At 42.1% G+C, this 17,287-nt stretch overlaps 1 protein-coding gene across 2 annotated transcripts in view; it reads left to right on the top strand.

The window, feature by feature from the left end:
- Nucleotides 1-17,042, top strand: part of C3H1orf198 (chromosome 3 C1orf198 homolog) — a 45,506-nt gene extending 28,464 nt beyond the window's left edge. For both annotated transcript variants that reach the window (XM_083176144.1, XM_083176145.1), the window contains 3 exons: nucleotides 8,096-8,725; nucleotides 14,142-15,666; nucleotides 15,945-17,042. In XM_083176144.1, the coding sequence (XP_083032270.1) occupies nucleotides 8,096-8,725; nucleotides 14,142-14,198 (687 nt within the window). In that variant the 3' untranslated portion in view covers nucleotides 14,199-15,666; nucleotides 15,945-17,042. The remainder of the gene's footprint in view (nucleotides 1-8,095; nucleotides 8,726-14,141; nucleotides 15,667-15,944) is intronic.
- The last annotated feature ends 245 nt before the right edge of the window (nucleotides 17,043-17,287 follow it).

The following is a 17,287-nucleotide window of genomic DNA, read 5'->3' as shown; positions in this document are numbered from 1 at the left end:
GTAACACCATCAGACTTAAATGGAGTATCACAAAATACTAGTATGATAGGTGTGGGTGCCTTGGTTGGCAAGTGCAGTTTTTTCTTAGATATCAAAACGCCCTGTTGTTCTGTCACTACTAAAGAATTACATAACTGAAAACATTTTTTGTTACATATCAATATACACCCAGTATTAGAAGTACTGCATAACCCCTTGCTATGCAGAGATTTATACATTCACATTCCATTCTGGTGCATTTCGCATGTTAGGAAAATTCTTCTGTTTCTAGCAGACAATAGATAAATCAAATCTTCTGTTTTTCATCATCGTAATGCACCCCTCTGAATAGCCAGTATTTGTCCTTCCATACCAAGGCAACATTACTGTGTGCCCTGTAAACTTACCTGCAAGCATCCATAAAATAAGTAGAAAGGGAGAATGGGTATGGGTAAATGGGTCGACACCTGAAGTAGATTGACATGGCTAAGGTTGACAGGGTCGGAAGGTCGAAAATGGGAAGGTCGACATGTTTGTCCCAAATGTCAACTTAGTGGACATGGACAGTGTACCGCTGCCCCTCGTATGGAACGCAGTGCTCGCCATGCTTCGTGCACGGTGCCTCGATGTGCTCAACACACTATTTTTTTTCTTCAACCACACAATAGTGAATACTTGTGTCGACCATCTGAGCCTGTCGACCTTAACAGAGTCGACCTAATGAGCATATCTCAGGAGAATGTAGTGCACAATCTGACATCCACCTCACATAACTACTACATATAGCACACCACAGCAAATATGGTTTTGGGCTGTATTAGGCAGTGTAACCTACATTCTCACTGACTTTCCTTCTTTGATTTCACTTTAGTTTTAAATAAATTGTTTGATCATAAAAATGCTATTTATCAACACATCTAGGGTGAGATGTACTAAGCCTTGAAAAAGAGATAAAATGGAGAGAGATAAACCATCAGCCAATCAGCTCCCACCTGTCATTTTTTCAAACACAGCCCGTGACATGGCAGTTACGAGCTGATTGGTTGGTGTTTTATCACTCTCCATTTTATCACTGTTCAAGCTTACTACATCTGGCCCCTAGGGTGGAATTTAATAAGATGAGAAATTCAGAAAGTGAGAGATTTGGTAAGAAATCTCCAGGTTTTTTTTTAGCGGCAATCCGATGCTTCGAAATCAAACTGGTTTTGCAGTGTAAATGATTGCCGCTTAAAAAAAACCCTGGAGATTTCTTACAACATCTCTCACTTTCTGAATCTCTCATTCTATTGCATTTCACCCCTAGTGTTTTTATTAAGATTTCTAATATTCAGTTGAAGGTCAAAATATGGGGCGGTTTATTACAGAACCTATAACCACAACAGTACATAATTATCCAACACATTGCAATTACCTGGATTATCCCCGATAAGGTGAAAGGAAATTAGAGTATTGTTACCAATTTGCTTAAACCCCCCAGGGAGGCATTTCCTAAAGTGGATAAACCTGCTGGGAATTCCACCATCATAAAGATGGCTGTAAGAGGAGATCTAGCTAGAATTGCATTATATTTGCCTGTAAATAAATAGTACAGATAAGGAGCTACATGTAATAGCCTGCGAGATGCAGTCTGTTTGGGACTTCCCACAGCTTAGTGCTTCTCAGCATTGGAGTGGAAACTGTTCGCCCCCTGCTTCTCTTATTACCCTGTGTGTGTGGCAGGGACATTTTAAATGCTGTTTAAATGTTTGCCAAATTATTAATCATTAAAACACAGTTGTCACATGGTTTAAGCCGTTGCTGTTGAAATAAAATATAGCGCCACTGATGATGAAATTAAAATAACGCCCCTGGCTATTAAACCAAATTGAGTATCCCAGCTGATCAAATAATAGTGTCATATCCAATTAATTGAGTCCCAAAATGGTTTATAGCTTCACTCACTGTATGGTATCCGGGTGTGCAGCCCAGACGCGGAGGATGCTCCGTTTTCCATATTGAGCAGTTACACCTGCTTAAAAAGAGCTTGAACTATTTCAGCTTTGCTTTATTGTTGGCAGGTAACTACGGAGTCTGGCTGTTGCCAGTTTCCGAGGATTATCCATCCCATTATGCATCGCTGGTAAATTACTTATATAGATATGGTGGAGAGACGTAGGAAAAGAGGAATTTGGACTTGCCTGAAAATTGTGTTTTCTTCTGATCACTGAAAGACCGTTCTCTGTGCTTTTCTTTAACGCTTGAGCTGCTCAGAGGGATAGATCTTCAGATTTAATTGAAGCTGTGTATTTTTGGGATTCACCTTTTTACAGTGCTATTTCTATATATTTCTATTCATTATGCTATATAACCTGAGTTGGTACTGAAATAATGTGACATTTTATGGAGATATTAACTACTTTGATAAAGTTGAAGTCCACTCTTAGTGATTTCTGCAGTCCAGGTAGATAGACTTCCTATCATCTTTTGAGTGCCAAGTGAATTTGTCAAAATTGGTGTGTAAATTGCCAAGCAAACATTTGTATTATTCATCATAATGACCTGTAATGTTTACCTTCTATAGGAAATATCTTTTTGTACATAACTTTTTTTTATTTTAATTTACATAAAAAAAAGTGAGAGACACTGGCATTTTTAGCAGTGATTTGGAACATCTCTTATAGAGATGTTGGCACTGAAAGGGTTAAATATGAATATGCTGTGTTGTTGCTGTTTTTTCGAATGCACAGACCTATTCTCTGTTTAAATCCAGCTGAATATCCCAATTATCTTATCGGAAACATAATTCTGTGATCCTCCAAGCAGTAGCGCACGCAGGGGGGGTGGGGGGGGCTGTTCTGAGTACCCAGAACCCTCCCCCAGGAATCTGAGGGCACTAGTCTGAAAGCTGAGTGTCCCCTCTTTCCATAGGTAAAATAATTTTTAAAATCGGCCCTGGGAAACCGGAGATATCTGACTTCAAAGCAGTGGTCCCCATCCAAGCCTGTTAATTGCTCTCCCCAGTCAGATATTTCAGTTACTTTCTGACTTAGAGGTTTTCTGAGGGTAAACTCCAAAAACTGGGACTCTCCCCCTTTGAGGGACACTAGAAGCTGGTCTCTACTGTGCCCAGAACTAGAGATATCAGCCTTCCAGCAGCTGGTTACTGCTCCAGCTCCACACACCTGGTATGTAGTTTTATATACTCGATGGCAGATTGCTCTGCCTCCTGAACTCTGATCCCCTAGTCCCCAGTACCATTTGGTAGGTGGGATTCTCTAGTTTTTAATTACATTAAAAGCTAAGAAATCTATTTCCGGGAACTGGAGATATCTGCAGTCAAGCAAGCTGTCCTCCCACCAGAAAATTATGAATAATAACTCCACTATACACCCCTCCTCTGCGTATTAAACATCCTCTACCACCCTGGAAGTTATGTATCAGGGCCCCTTCATTCAGCCCAATGTCCCCTTCTCCCACCATCTGTGCAGTAAAGGAGTAATTAGTGGAAATTACTGAGCCCTACATGCTGAGCGGTTGATATAATACCCCCTACCACACGCGGGACATCAAAGCTTCCGCTCATTGCACCCTCCACCCCTACCGCTGGAGGATCGGTAGGGGCCCCAATACATTGCTATGCCCAGGGGTCTACTCTTGGTCTATCTATAATACTTTAACTGACCCGGCATATACTGGGTCACCTAAGTGTCCATCTCCGTGCTTTGCTCTGCCCCTCTGGAAACCCCCTTCTGAAAATCCTGCATTTGCCCCTGCCAAGACATCTTATATAATCAACGACCAATGACTTGGTCGACCTCGGCTAGTTTGTTGCCTAAAAATGGTAGTCATACACTAGATCGACATTGACAGAAAGTCAACACAAGCAAAAAGTCTACAGGAACATGGTCTACACTGACAAGGTCGACATGTGTTTTTCATGTTTTCTTCTTTTTTTTTTTTTTTTAGACTGACTTGTTCATACTTTACCAGTGGACACAGAAGGAGAATATAATAGTGTGCTGAGCGCAGCAAGCCACCATGCCCAAGGCATGGCCATGTGAGGGGACGCAGTACACTTATACGGCGTCCATGTTGACATAGTGAAAAGTTTGAAACAAGTTTCTCACTTTTTTTGTGTCTGTCATCTGCATTCCTGTCTACCTTTTGCTTGTTGCTTTTCTGTTCCTGTCGACCTATACACTGCTGTCTATATATTTAGGCGTCATAACTAGTAGTGGTCGACCACGTCATTGGGTTGTATTCAATGATTTCTGCGAGCTGTGACAGCGAGCAGGGTCAGTATTCAACTGACCCCTCTGCACACGCCGTTTCCTCGTTTCGCTAGGTTTTTGTTGTGAGGGGGAAATAGCGTGTGCGGCTGCTAAACCAGCGAGGCTTGCAGCAAAATGCAGCAGACTCCCTGCATTTCTTGCGAGCCTCACTGTTTGGGGGGGAAGCGAGGATTTCCCTGCCGCGTTGATAGGGTGAGCATGAGCAGCTTGCGTGGGGTTTAAACAGCGAGGATCGCTTGTTTTTGGTGATCCCTGCCGTTTAACCCCCTCGCCGGCCGCATTGAATACACCCCATTGTCACTCTAGACATTGCTGATCTTCTATACCATAATAAGTCTCAAGCTGCTCCTCATCTCAATGTTGCATCTGCTGCCACTAGCTGGTGCCCGCCAGAGCTCTTTTAAGGTGCACATACCCACCATGCCCAGCACCTATAAGCTCCGTCATTTTGATGGCTTGTAACTAGTTGTTCAATAAAACCAGTAACTCTTCTCAAAATTGTAATTTGTTAAGTAAATTAACTAATTGCCCCTGACTTCTACAGTACATCAGTTTGTTGCTCTGGGGTTTACTAAGAAGGAAGTTCTATTGAAGATGGGATGTTGCCCACATCAACCAATCAGAATCTACTTCTTTAGCACCTGCTTAATGATAATAGATAGAATCTGATGCTTACCCATAGTAACATCCATCTTTAATAGAACTCCCAACTTCGGTATATTAACCCCTCTGACTGTTTATGTGTATTCGGGCTTGTGCATATTGGCATTCATTTGGCGTGACACACATACAAACACTTACAGTCGATCTCTAGGGGCTTCTTCATAAAAAGAGCTATTTTTACAGCTGGTCTGGCAGGAATTCATTTCCTTATTTATAGGAACACGAAAGAGCACATTTTCCAAAGGAATGGAATGGGATAAGTTTAATATGTACACGTTATCTTAAACGCGGCTTGATTTTACAGTTGTGCTTTGTTTCTCTAGTGTTACCGCATTAGCAGTAGCCAACCAGGGTCTAAAAGCTATTACACTTTTTTTAAAAGGGGGAATTTTTAAGGATCTCTTTTTTTGATACTTTTTCACGGCGGCTGCTTAAGCTATGCTGTTAGCGTAGCCCAACGACTGTGGCCGCGGGAACAATGCGCTGATTCTGACAGGGACGCTGACTACGCTAACTACGCTGCCCGCGGGAACACTGCGCTGATTCTGAAAGGGACGCTACGCTGACTACGTCACTGCCGCCGTGAAACTACACAAGTGTGTAGTTTCACGGCTAGCTTAAGCTACATTGTGCAGCTATGTCCCCGACGTCCCTGGCAAGCCTCTCACACAGCGCCGGGAACCGCCAGATCCCCTGCGTGGCAGATGCCGGCAGGGAGAGGATCATGCAGGCGCCGGCGGAGAGGCGCTCCATCTGTCTGAGAAGCACAAGCGTCTCAGGCGCTTGTATGGCTCAGTAATTCTTCCGGCCGGGGTACGGCAACCCTGCCCGTGTCAGCTTCAGGGAGACGGGGTTAAAAGGACGCATTTGCCAGTGCTCCATGCTACATAATGACAAAAGCCTCCATTGGAAACCCCCACTATCCACGCCAGCCCGAAGCGTGGCGAGCGGACGCGTTACGTGTCCTCCTGACCTGTTCATATCCCGACTATCCACGTCGGCGTGGAGTTGATTTTATAAAATATAGCGAGACACCGAGCACGAAGCGTGGCGAGCAGATGCGGATTACTTCACATATATTCCGCGTCCACTCGCGGAGCTCGCCAAGCTTTTGGTTCGGTGGCTTGCTACGCCTGCCACACTTAATAGCATCAACTCCACACCGACGTGGATAATGGGGGTATGAAACGGTTGGGAAGACACGTAACGCGTCCCCTCACGCAGCTCGCCACGCTTCGGGCTGGCGTGGATAGTGGGGGTGTTTCAGGAACACATTTACACCTGTCATGTTAGGCAGGTTAAAATGGTCAATGGTTCCTACACAATGTAATAAGCTGACTGATTACGCTAACTATGTAAGCTCCGGCTGGCCGCAAACACTACACTGATACTGACGGACGCTGACTGCGCTGCCTACACTGGTCGCAGGAACACTACGCTGATTCTGACAGGGAAGCTACACTAACTACGTAACTGCCCCCGTGAAACGACACAAGTACCCTTTTTTTAATTTTTTTTTTACTGCCATTTTCACTTTTACTTCCATGGTTCACTGGGATAGAACATTCATTATGGGGGAGAAGTGGTCAGTAACACTGCCATTCTGACACCTGCAGCTATCGATTTTGACAGTCGCAGGTGTCATTGCTACATTGTCAGCCAATGTAATTGTTTCTGCAAGCATACTGGAGCCGGCCTGGGGAACATACAGTACACAGAGCATAATCTCTAGGCTGATGTGCTGGCAGGCATCACTGGAGGGGGTTTTCATCCCCTCCCCAGCAGCTGATATGCTGATACATCTCAGGGCTAGTTCTTCCTGCATATCCTTGGTAAATAACCATACAGGGAAGATATGTGCCAGTATTGTACATCTCCCCCTTAGTGATCACGAGCAGTGTTATTATAGCAGTGCTTCATAACTACAATAGCCTGTTTTACCAGCTGAGAGAACCACTTTCCATAGTCTCCTACTATGGAAATGATTTACCACCCATGGAAAATGCTGTGCCTTGTGAAAATCACTCAGTATGTATGCACTGAGCGATTTTCCGGCCAGCAATTTTTAACGTGATCGTACACACTGGGCAAAAATGCCCAGTGTGTATGCATCTTTACTCAGTGGTCCTCTGTCTTGCCCTTAATTAACTGCAATAGTCTATGTTTTCATAATATCCTTATTTAAGTACATTAGAATGATAAAAATACCAATGATACTTGGAATCATAGAGAACATTTGAGGACAGGTCTGAGATCTATTGGTAATTATCTGTAAAGCGATGTGCAATATGTGTATGCTATGCAATAACTGGCAGTAATAATAATGAAAACCTGAAACCACATTTCTATTTTTCCAGTTATTTCACGTTAAAAAGGTTTTATAACCTGTTTCTTCAAACATAAGCAGCATTTACTTGGAAATGAAAGTGAAATTGTCAAAATAGGTGTGAAAATTGCCAAGCACACATTTTTATTCATCATAATGGCCTGCAATGTTTACCTTTTATATAGGAAATGTAATATTTTTTTTGTACACACAATTTTTTGTTTGGATTTATATAACAAATGTGAATGATGCTGACATTTTTAGTGGATATTTTGCACATCTCTCAGAGATATTGTCACTCAAAGGGTTAAATTTTTTCCTTCAGTGTTTTAAATGAATACTGGGTACAAGTTGTGGAAAAGATGACACTAGGGTTGAAAATATGTATTTTATATACAGTAGCAAACACATTTTATGCTGCAAACACAAAGCTTTAAAATAGGAAAGATTTGTTTTTTCCTTTTGTGAACATACTATACTAGTAAGCACGCTCAAAGCAAATGCTTAGAAAGCTAGAAGGTGTACTTTCACTTGCTTCCAACAGATGGCAGTGATTCAGAGCCACATGGACGATAGATAGATATAGATTGTTTTAAGATTAGCGCACCTAGAAGGTCTTCAGCCTTGATTTTACTGTTTTAAGCCTGCAGGTTAATATTAACACAAACATTTTCCTGCATTTCAATTTTAATTCTATTTATGGATGTGCTTTTTACCTATTGACATTTTGCAGTCTACTTCACATGACTAGCATTAGATCATTTGTCATTGGTAGCAGTAGGTAAACCTTTCTTATCCAGATGACTTATACCTTGGTTATCATAACCCTGTTTAATGTTTTATTTTAATACCACAGAGTCAAATGGAATTCAGTATTTCCTCTTTGGCTACTCAAGATTCAACAAGCTGTCCGGCACAGAGTGAGCAGAAGCAAACCCCCAAATCTGGCAATCAAAACAACCAAAGTAAGACCACCCATGTAAGTGCTCCAACCAAGCCCACGCCAGGAACAAGGACAACCAGCTGTGAGAGCTCAACACCAGTCAGAAAAGAAGAGGAGTCAACCTTTTGGAAAATAAGCATGGAGCGTTCTAGAGTTGAAGGCTCCCAATCAGAATTTCAGTCATTAACGCCAAGCCAAATAAAGTCCTTAGAAAAGGGAGAAAAGCCGCTTCCAATCTATCATAGACAAGACTCATTCCAGAAGGAGAAGGAGGTATTGGCAAAGCCTGAGAAACCTGTGGCAGTGCCCGAAAAGCCAGCTGTGGTTACCAAACAGCCGAAGGCCGCCAATCCAGGCATTGTCTCACCACCTTTGAAGAATTCTAGACCAAGCCAGTCTTCTGTCAGCACTTTAGATGATGTATTTCTCCCAGAACCACCAGCGCCAGTACAGCCAGTACAACCAGTACAACCAGTGAGAGCAACCAGCGTAGAACCAGGCAATGATGAGGCTTTGTCAACAGGACCTCAGCTGTTCTCGCAGGTTGGTGTAATTGATGATAATGAACTTTTGAAATCATAGTTATTGAAGGCTTTGGCTAGATATTATGTTTTCAGAGGAGCTAGAACTAAATTACTAAAAATCCAATTATGGGCCTGATTCAGTTGCCTCTGTGTGAGGCTGTGATGGGGGGAGGCACATCACACAGGGTAAGGCTGGGTCCTGCCAAGCGAAAAATGTTGTGGGTACACCGCTAAATAGCGAGCGCTTTATTACATAGTAAATCCCTATAACATCAGCGTCTGCCCCATGGTTCGGATCACAGCGGCTGCTTGTGATGTCATACAGCCACTGCGGCCCTCCCCCCGAGCCCCCCTTACCATTTTTTCCATTGCGCAGATCTGAAAAAATCTACATGTGGGATTTTTGCAGATTTGCAGGGCTTGTTGAATTAGCTCCTTTATTCAGTATTATTATTTTATGTATTAATTTGGTGGAGGTCAATAGTTTCTTCATTTATATAGGCTTAATCAAAGCATTCGGTTTGATTACATTATTATATTTTTATTGCTTCTAAGACACAAGTAGTGGGACCTACAGAAACTGCATCACCAGAAAAAAAACTGCATTACCTGCAGTAAAAAAAGGATAACAAATGGCCAACAGTGCATATGTGTATATATTTCGACTACACTACAGAACAATATTTTTTTCTATGTTGCCAGGTGCATGCCCACCCCACCTGCTGTTTCATTCACCAGAGCCTTTCCTCACAGTTTAGTGGTTCTTTTTTTCCCTAGTTTTAACTGTGGTGCAGTGTTGCTGCAGGAAGCTGGGCTTGTAGGGCAGGTGGGCTTGATGACCAATCAGAAGCTTTAGACCAAGATATTGTGAATGCTTATCACATTTGCTCCAAGTGGCATCTGTAAAATGTACTGCCACTTAACTGATAGTGCAGCTTTACATTAACAGATATGTTATGTATAAAGTCAACTGTGCTGTTTCTATGGATATGTGGATTAATAATGCATTCTGTAGTACTGTACTACTGAATCATGAAGATTATCATTGCAAATTATTAATGTGCTGATCTTCCATCTGCACATGGAATATATGGTCTCCAGTACAAAACTACAACATTCATGATCTTTGAAACCTAATTTTCCTGATGTCTGCTGTCTGTAAAATGAATAACTACTTGGCTAAATGCAATTGTCTAGGCTAATTGGCAGCCATGCCTTTTTGGAAGGAAATGACAATTGATAATTGGCAGATCTATCTTTAAACACTGCAAATGTAAAGTCTCTGCCAATGCTTACTAGCAAATGAGTCTCTTCTTAATTGCAGAGTAATTGAAAATGTACTGTTGTTCAAATGTTTTGTTTTTATTTTAGCTGTGAGTTATTAATGTGGCTGAGTACACATACTTATGTATGTACAATATACTGTGCAGCATTTCTTACACACATTTAAAATATTTGCAAATTAAGAAAGCTTTGTTAAAATAGAAGTGATAGATTTTTTTAATCAATTAACAAAATGCCTCGTGAATTATCAGAAGAATAAATCAAATAATGATTTAGTGTGAGCACCCTTTGCTTTCTAAACTGCATCAATTCGTATAGTTACACTTGCACAAAGTCTGTGATTTTGGAGGATTATAGTCAGAACTCCTATACCACGGCTGTAGCCCAGCAACAAGAACCAAGGCAGTAATACTGCATCAGCAAGGTCTCTCCCAGTAAAGGATTTCAAAGCAGACTTCTTTTGATGAAGCACAAAGAAATCGGCAATGCTGAGAACCGTAGACGCAGTGGTTGGACCAGGAAACTTTGTGCATTAGATGAGACGCCTCATGCTTGCTTCCCTGTGAAGCCATAAGAGGTCCAGCAGTGTCATTAGCTCAGAATTGGCAGAAACCAGTCAGACTCGGGTACACCTATCGACTGATCAGGGAAGTCTGGCCAGAAGTGGTCTTTGTAGTACAGTTGTGGCCAAAAAGACAAACATTCGATGTGGAAGGCCAAGCAACTCAATTATGTATGAAAAAAACACAGGAATTGGGGTGCAGAGAAATGGCAGCAGGGGCTCTGGATGATGAAATATTTGGCTGTAACAGAGGGCAGTTTATTTGGCGGCGGTCTGGAGAGCGGTACAGTAATGTGTGTCTGCAGGGAAGTATGGTGGAGATTTCTTGCAAGTTTGGGGCTGCATTCAGCAAATGGACTTTGCGATTTAAGGCCTGATTCAGACCTGTTAGCAAGGCTGCAGTTTTTGCAGATGGACAACACAATATGCACTGCAGGTGGGGCAGATGTAACGTGCAGAGAGTTACATTTGGGGGAGTTAATTTGTTTCTTTGCAGGGTAAATACTGGCTGCTGAATTCTTAGACTGCAATTTAGATTTCAGTTTCATCCAACCCAAATGCATCTCTCTCTCCTCATGTTACATCTGCCCCGCCTGCAGTGCAGCATGACTTGGTCCATCCGCAAAAATTGCAGCCTACAGATCTGAATTAGGTCCTTAGTCAAGATTAATGGTGTCTTCAGTGCTGGAAAATACAGGCAGGTACATATCGAGCATGCAGTACCATTAGGGAGGCGTCTGATTTGGCTCCAAATATATTCTGCAGCATGACAACGACCCCAAACCTACAGCCAATGTCATTAAGAACTATATTCAGAATACAGAAGAGCAAGGAGTCCTGGAAGTAATGATTTGGCCCCACAGAGCCCTGTTCTCGACAGCATTGATTATGTCTGGGATTACATGAAGAGAGAGAAGGATTTGAGGGAGCCTACATCCACCAAACATCTGTAATTAGTTCTTCAAGATGTTTGGAACAACCTCCCTGCCAAGTTCCTTTAAAAATTGTGTGCGAGTGTACCTAGAGGACTTGATGCTGTTATAAACGCAAAGGGAGGTCATATCAAATATTGATTTGGTTTAGATTTCTCTTCTGTTTATTCACTTTGCATTTTGTTAATTCATAAAAAAGAAAGGTACTTGTGTATTATAACGGCGTCCACAATTGCAATCGCATGCAATATAGCGGCATGCAATGCGATTTTTAATTGTACAAGTGGGTGCTTACTATGTTAAATGCACCCCCATTGTCAACGCCACCGCCACTATCAACGCCAACCCGAAGCGTGGCGAGCGCAGCGATACGCGTCCTCCGACCTTTTCATACCCCTACTATTCACGTCAGCAAGGAGTTGATTTTAGATAGTGTGGCGTTAGCAGCGAGGCGAGCAGACGCGGATTACTTGACATGTATTCTGCGTCCCCTCGCGGGGCTCGCCACGCTTCGGGCTCGGTGGCTCGCCACACTATCTAAATTCAGCTCCACGCCGACGTGGATAGTGGGGGTATGAAAAGGTCGGAGGACGGGTACTGCCGCCCCTCGCGTGCTCGCTGTGCTCGCCACGCTTCGGGTTGGCGTTGATAGTGGGGTTGGCGTTGACAATGGGGGTGCATTTAACATAGTAAGCACCCATCAGGGTGCTTATACAATTAAAAATCGCATCGCATGCCATTTTGGTGGCATGCGATGCTATGCGATTTTTAATTGTACAATGCGGGTCATTTAATGTGAAAATCGCATCGCATACCACTAAATAAGGTATGCAATGGGCGCCGTGATAATACACAAGTACCAAAAGAAACTATTCACTCTTCTATTTTGAAAGCATCCTTACTTTGCAGCATTTTTACTGTTATAGCAGGGGACTTCTAACTGCAGTTCAGACTGACCGACCCAGGGGGAGAAAACACCTCCCACGGTAAAGCTGACCATCACTTGAGTAGCAGGGTCCACTTTAATGTGGTTTATTTGGAGGTGGCTGCAACCCCCCAGTAAAGAAGACATGGCTCCAAGTAAAATGGAGAATATATACAATAATCACAATTCGGTTATAAGTATGCATGAAACCAGTTAATGCTAACATAATAGAGTGGCCTCTAACTAAAAGTGGACATACACTATGTAACTTCTTGTATGCGGTCCTTTTGCATACGATGATTCATGTTCCTGCAACCAGCGACCACCCCAGGGCTGCTCCCGGCAACAGTCGCCTCGTACACACAGGGATATGGTAGCACAGCGACCATATCCACGGCGATTATGGCCGAATTTGTGCATTTGTGTGGTTGTGGCTGTTACTCAAGCTTTACATACACAGCTGAAAGTATTTTTTGTGTAACATTTATGAAAACAAACATATTGTGCTACACATTGTTTTCCCTAGTGAAAAACAGGCGTAGGAAGCTTGATAACAAGATCTTGTTTAGCTGCACCCTTTTCAAATTTTTTGTTTGAGGAAAAGTGGTTCATATTATGTCTCTCGACAAACCTGTCCTGTGTACACCAGAAACATGCAAACCTGTTCTGGAATGTTCTAGAAGTCCTTATCGGTTGAAGTAAAAAATCTCTGATCATGATTCACCGGTTAACACTTGCTTATTCAGCCTTCATGTTGGAAGCAATGATCCCGGAACAAGTCTCCCTCAAGTGTACTTCCGAAAGAAAGTACCTTATTCAATGTAGAAAACTCAACGTAACCCATCAAGTGCCAACGTCGCTGTGAGAGATTCTCAAAATATCCATTAAATATGACAGAGCTACTCACAGTGACTGTTCTTTTTTTTTTTTTTTGGGTGCAATAGGTGGCAGGGGAGGTGAAGAGAAGCTCATAGGCTCCTATATGGTTATGCCATCTAGAACTGGCGTAACCCCCACAGCGAAGCCCCTGCGGTGAAGCTTTTGCTGCATATGAAAATGAGGTAAAGACCCCGAAAACTGGGTTTTTACAGCATTTTTTGTTTGAAGCATCTCGCCCAAAGAGTTAAACATGTGAACACATTTCAGAGAAACACAAATACACTAAAACCAGTGACATAACTTTTTCGTACATATTTGTTATTTCCGGATAACAAATTATAATGCCCAACAAAAAGTTGCTAGGACAGCAAATTGAGTATTGCGCAAAACATGTGTACAACTGACACTAGTCAGTCCAAAATTAAATAATCACTTATTCTAACACGAGATTGTAACAAGGGGTCATGTCTACCAGGGGATCAACTGTCATCACTCTCCCCTACAGTATTTTAAATCAGGGCCGCAACTAGGTGCATTCAACCGCTTCCATCACACATACTTTGCCAGAACCCTGGCCAGCATGGCACCTGGAACCACCCAAGGCATGTATCCTACAATCTGTACTGCTGCTTTGTGCATCATGCACTCAGGGGGGCAGATCCAGCACATGGCTCACTGTCACTGTCATGCTGCTGTCTTGAATGCATAATTTAACTTTCTGGCTTAGAAAATAGAAGCCTGATTGGCAACATGGAATCTTCTACCGTTAACCAAAGGATAGTTTTCTTGTCCCTCAATGTAAAGTGTTTTTGTCTACATCTATAACATTGGATTTTTCCCCCTTCCTTTACAGATAAACACTAGCAGTGTGCTTTTGAAGACCGGATTTGATTTTCTAGACAACTGGTAACCAAAATCAACATTGGGGTCCGGATCGGTTGGAGATGTGCAAATAGTTTTCTTTACAAGTTGGTTTAGAGCTGGGTTTGATGTGAGCTGCAAACTCCTGCCATCATAGACAGCATTTTGTATATGTATCATTTTATATACTCTAGTGATGTATTCGTTAGGTATTGTATTGATGATGTTACACTTTTTTTTTTTTTAAGGTGCCTTAACGATTTACATGCTAAAATTACCTTTTTCCAGCAATGTTTAAGAATGGTGGTATTTTGCTATTAGTCTTGAAGGGAAATAAGAAAAGCCGAAACCAAAATGCTTATTTTAGCAGATGCTTGGTACCTGGTATTATTGTAGTAGTATTATAGATGGACTTGTTTTTGTGTGGCTTAATCCTTTTCACATGGCCATTTCTTAAGCTTTTCAAATGTGTGATTGGAAAATTGCTATCAGACCAATAACAAGTTTAAACGTTCTTCGGCATCTTTTTGAACTCAAATGTTACATACAATTAATGTTTTGCAGGGACTAATACTTCAAAAAGTTAATCTCAAAAGTAATGTACAAAAGAAAAAAAACACACCAAAAAGTTGGGGAAAAAACAACAGTTCAAATTTTCTTCTTTTCGTACAAATGTTGTGGCAAAGAGACACAGAGAAATATAGTAGGGTCAGAGTTTGTCCTTGTTTTGAAAGCGGGAATCGTTTACAAGGCTAAACCAACTTGGTTTTACCTCGTAAATGATTGCCGCATTAAACTACGTGCAATCTCTGAAGAAATCATGGTCCTCTGCCAACTTGGACCCTATTACATCTCGTTAGTAATTAGAGCAGTGCTTTTTATCTACCTGTCATACTAGGGTGCTTCAATAAATAAGGTAAGAAGACCTTTCATTGTGCCCATTTGTATTAATTTGTACAAAAAACCTATGGCCTTAGGGTCTGATTCAGAGTTGATCGCTGATCAGGGAATTGGTAGGTCGAGCAATTCTTGAATGACTCTGCATGCGTACCGTACGTATTGCACGTGCAACGAGAGGAAGCTGGAATTTGGGGGTTTGTATCCTTCAGTTTTCTTGCAGTTTCAGAAAAAGGCAGGCCCAGGCCTTTTAAAGGAGGGTCTGTTTCTGTTTTAAGTGAGGGTCTGTTACATCAGTGCCGGCCTCGATTATCCTGTCTCCGTTGCAGAGTTGTGGAAGGACTTACACACATTTGGAGAAATCATTTGATGGTTTGTAAATTGCATATGGATTTGCGAGTGGCTAGCGAATAGCAATTCTCTTGCAAATTTACACGGGGCGTGTTTACTTTTTGTCTGGGCAGCGGCTACTGTATCTACTCGCAGTCATCTGAAACTTTTTAGATCAGCGATAAAGTTTGAATCAGGCCCTTGGTACAAATTATTTTCCCCATAGTCCCCCTTATCTAAGCATTTTCCCCAGTGGTATACTAAGGCATGTGTATAGTCATAGAAGAAAGGCCGGTTTCACACACTCCGGCTCCTGCCGGACGGTGAAATCCCGCACGGCCAGGGAGCCGTGCCGCACACATTAGTTGTGAATGGACACTATTGTGTCCATTCACACGGGACGGCCACGGCCCAGCCGCACGGCTGCAGCCGGATCCCACCACTGGAAGGGACGGCTGCCGGGCTGTGGCCATCCCCTCCATGATAAACTACTATGTGCGGCACGGCTCCCTGGCCGTGCGGGATTTCACTGTCCGGCAGGAGCCTGAGTGTGTGAAACCGGCCAAAGGAGTGTCAAGCACCTAAAGCCAAGACATAATGGCTTGCTAAACTTCACCATTGGTTGCGAATCACATTCCAACCAGGTGCTTGTTCATTGGTCAGAAGAGATGCTCAGTGCCAAGTCAGTGTTGTAGGGAGGATGGTCCAGTATCTCACAATGGTAGCGCCTTGAATGTTTGTCCTGCTGTTCTCAAAGGCAGTACACCAAACCCAAGCCTGTTTCTATGACATGTTATCATTGTGCGTCCTTGAGAAGCTGATATTTTATCACATTACACACCTTAATGTTTGACCATGTTTCCACTTACCCCGCCATGGTACAACTGATGTTGGGTCACTATGAATGATCTGACGAATCATTATGAATGTCTAATGGAAACGAAGGGAACTATGGTCTACCGGCTCTGGCCTGGCAGGAAAGTCGAAATCAGAAAAGACCAATAAAACACATGAGCTTACTTAGTACGATGAACCACCATCACTATCATATATACAAATTGACCTTGAAAGGGAATTATGATCATATTTAGACCTGCCAATATTTATAAATCTGCCATATGCTAATTGTAATGTAATAGAATTGTAAAATGAACAATTTAAGTTTACACTGCCTAATGGGAGGATTAGATCCTGGTTACTGTTACCTAAAATGTTACTGTAAGGTCTGGGCTACACAAGGGATTTTCTGTTACGTCATTGCAGGACATTAGCTTATAACCTATGGGGTTATTACTGCCCAACTATCTCCTTGTGTGTAGCTTACAAATCAAGGGGAGAAGCTGTTTCATTGCAAGTTTCTTAGACAACTTAGGGCAAGACATGTTATTTGACCCATATACTACGATTTCATCGATTTTAATTTCAGGCGATGAATCACACAAGTAGCACAACATAGTATGCTGTTGTCTAAATGATTAATATCTTTAGATTTGATTGCAGAAGTAAAACATTGCTTGTGTAGTTTTCTCCTTTGTACTGGCAAATCTTTTTTATTTTACATTTATTTATTTTGTTTTTTCTTTTTAAGCCCACATTGTATAGTGGCTAGACATGATATCTTCCATCCTTAATGTATTGATGAATATTAAAGTGACATTTCAGTCTGTTACATTTTCTTTATTGCTATATATCATGACAGAGTATTGTGAAGGGCATTCTTGCAAACTGTCTATCATTTCCAGGTTCATCCCCAAAATGTCCATATTATATACTTTACATAGTATTCCTTAATTGTATTCTGAGAACACATTATTCTGTTGCTCAGACATATCTCTGCAAACTAAGGAGACAACTTCACATCTTTCATATTTCCAACATGCTGCTTGGCCTTATGGGGCATGCACACAGGGC

The sequence above is a fragment of the Crinia signifera genome, chromosome 3 (assembly GCF_055691185.1).
Source record: "Crinia signifera chromosome 3, ASM5569118v1, whole genome shotgun sequence".
NCBI lineage: Eukaryota > Metazoa > Chordata > Amphibia > Anura > Myobatrachidae > Crinia > Crinia signifera.
Note: the sequence above shows the minus strand (reverse complement) of the source record. Positions and strands in the feature narration are given on the sequence as shown.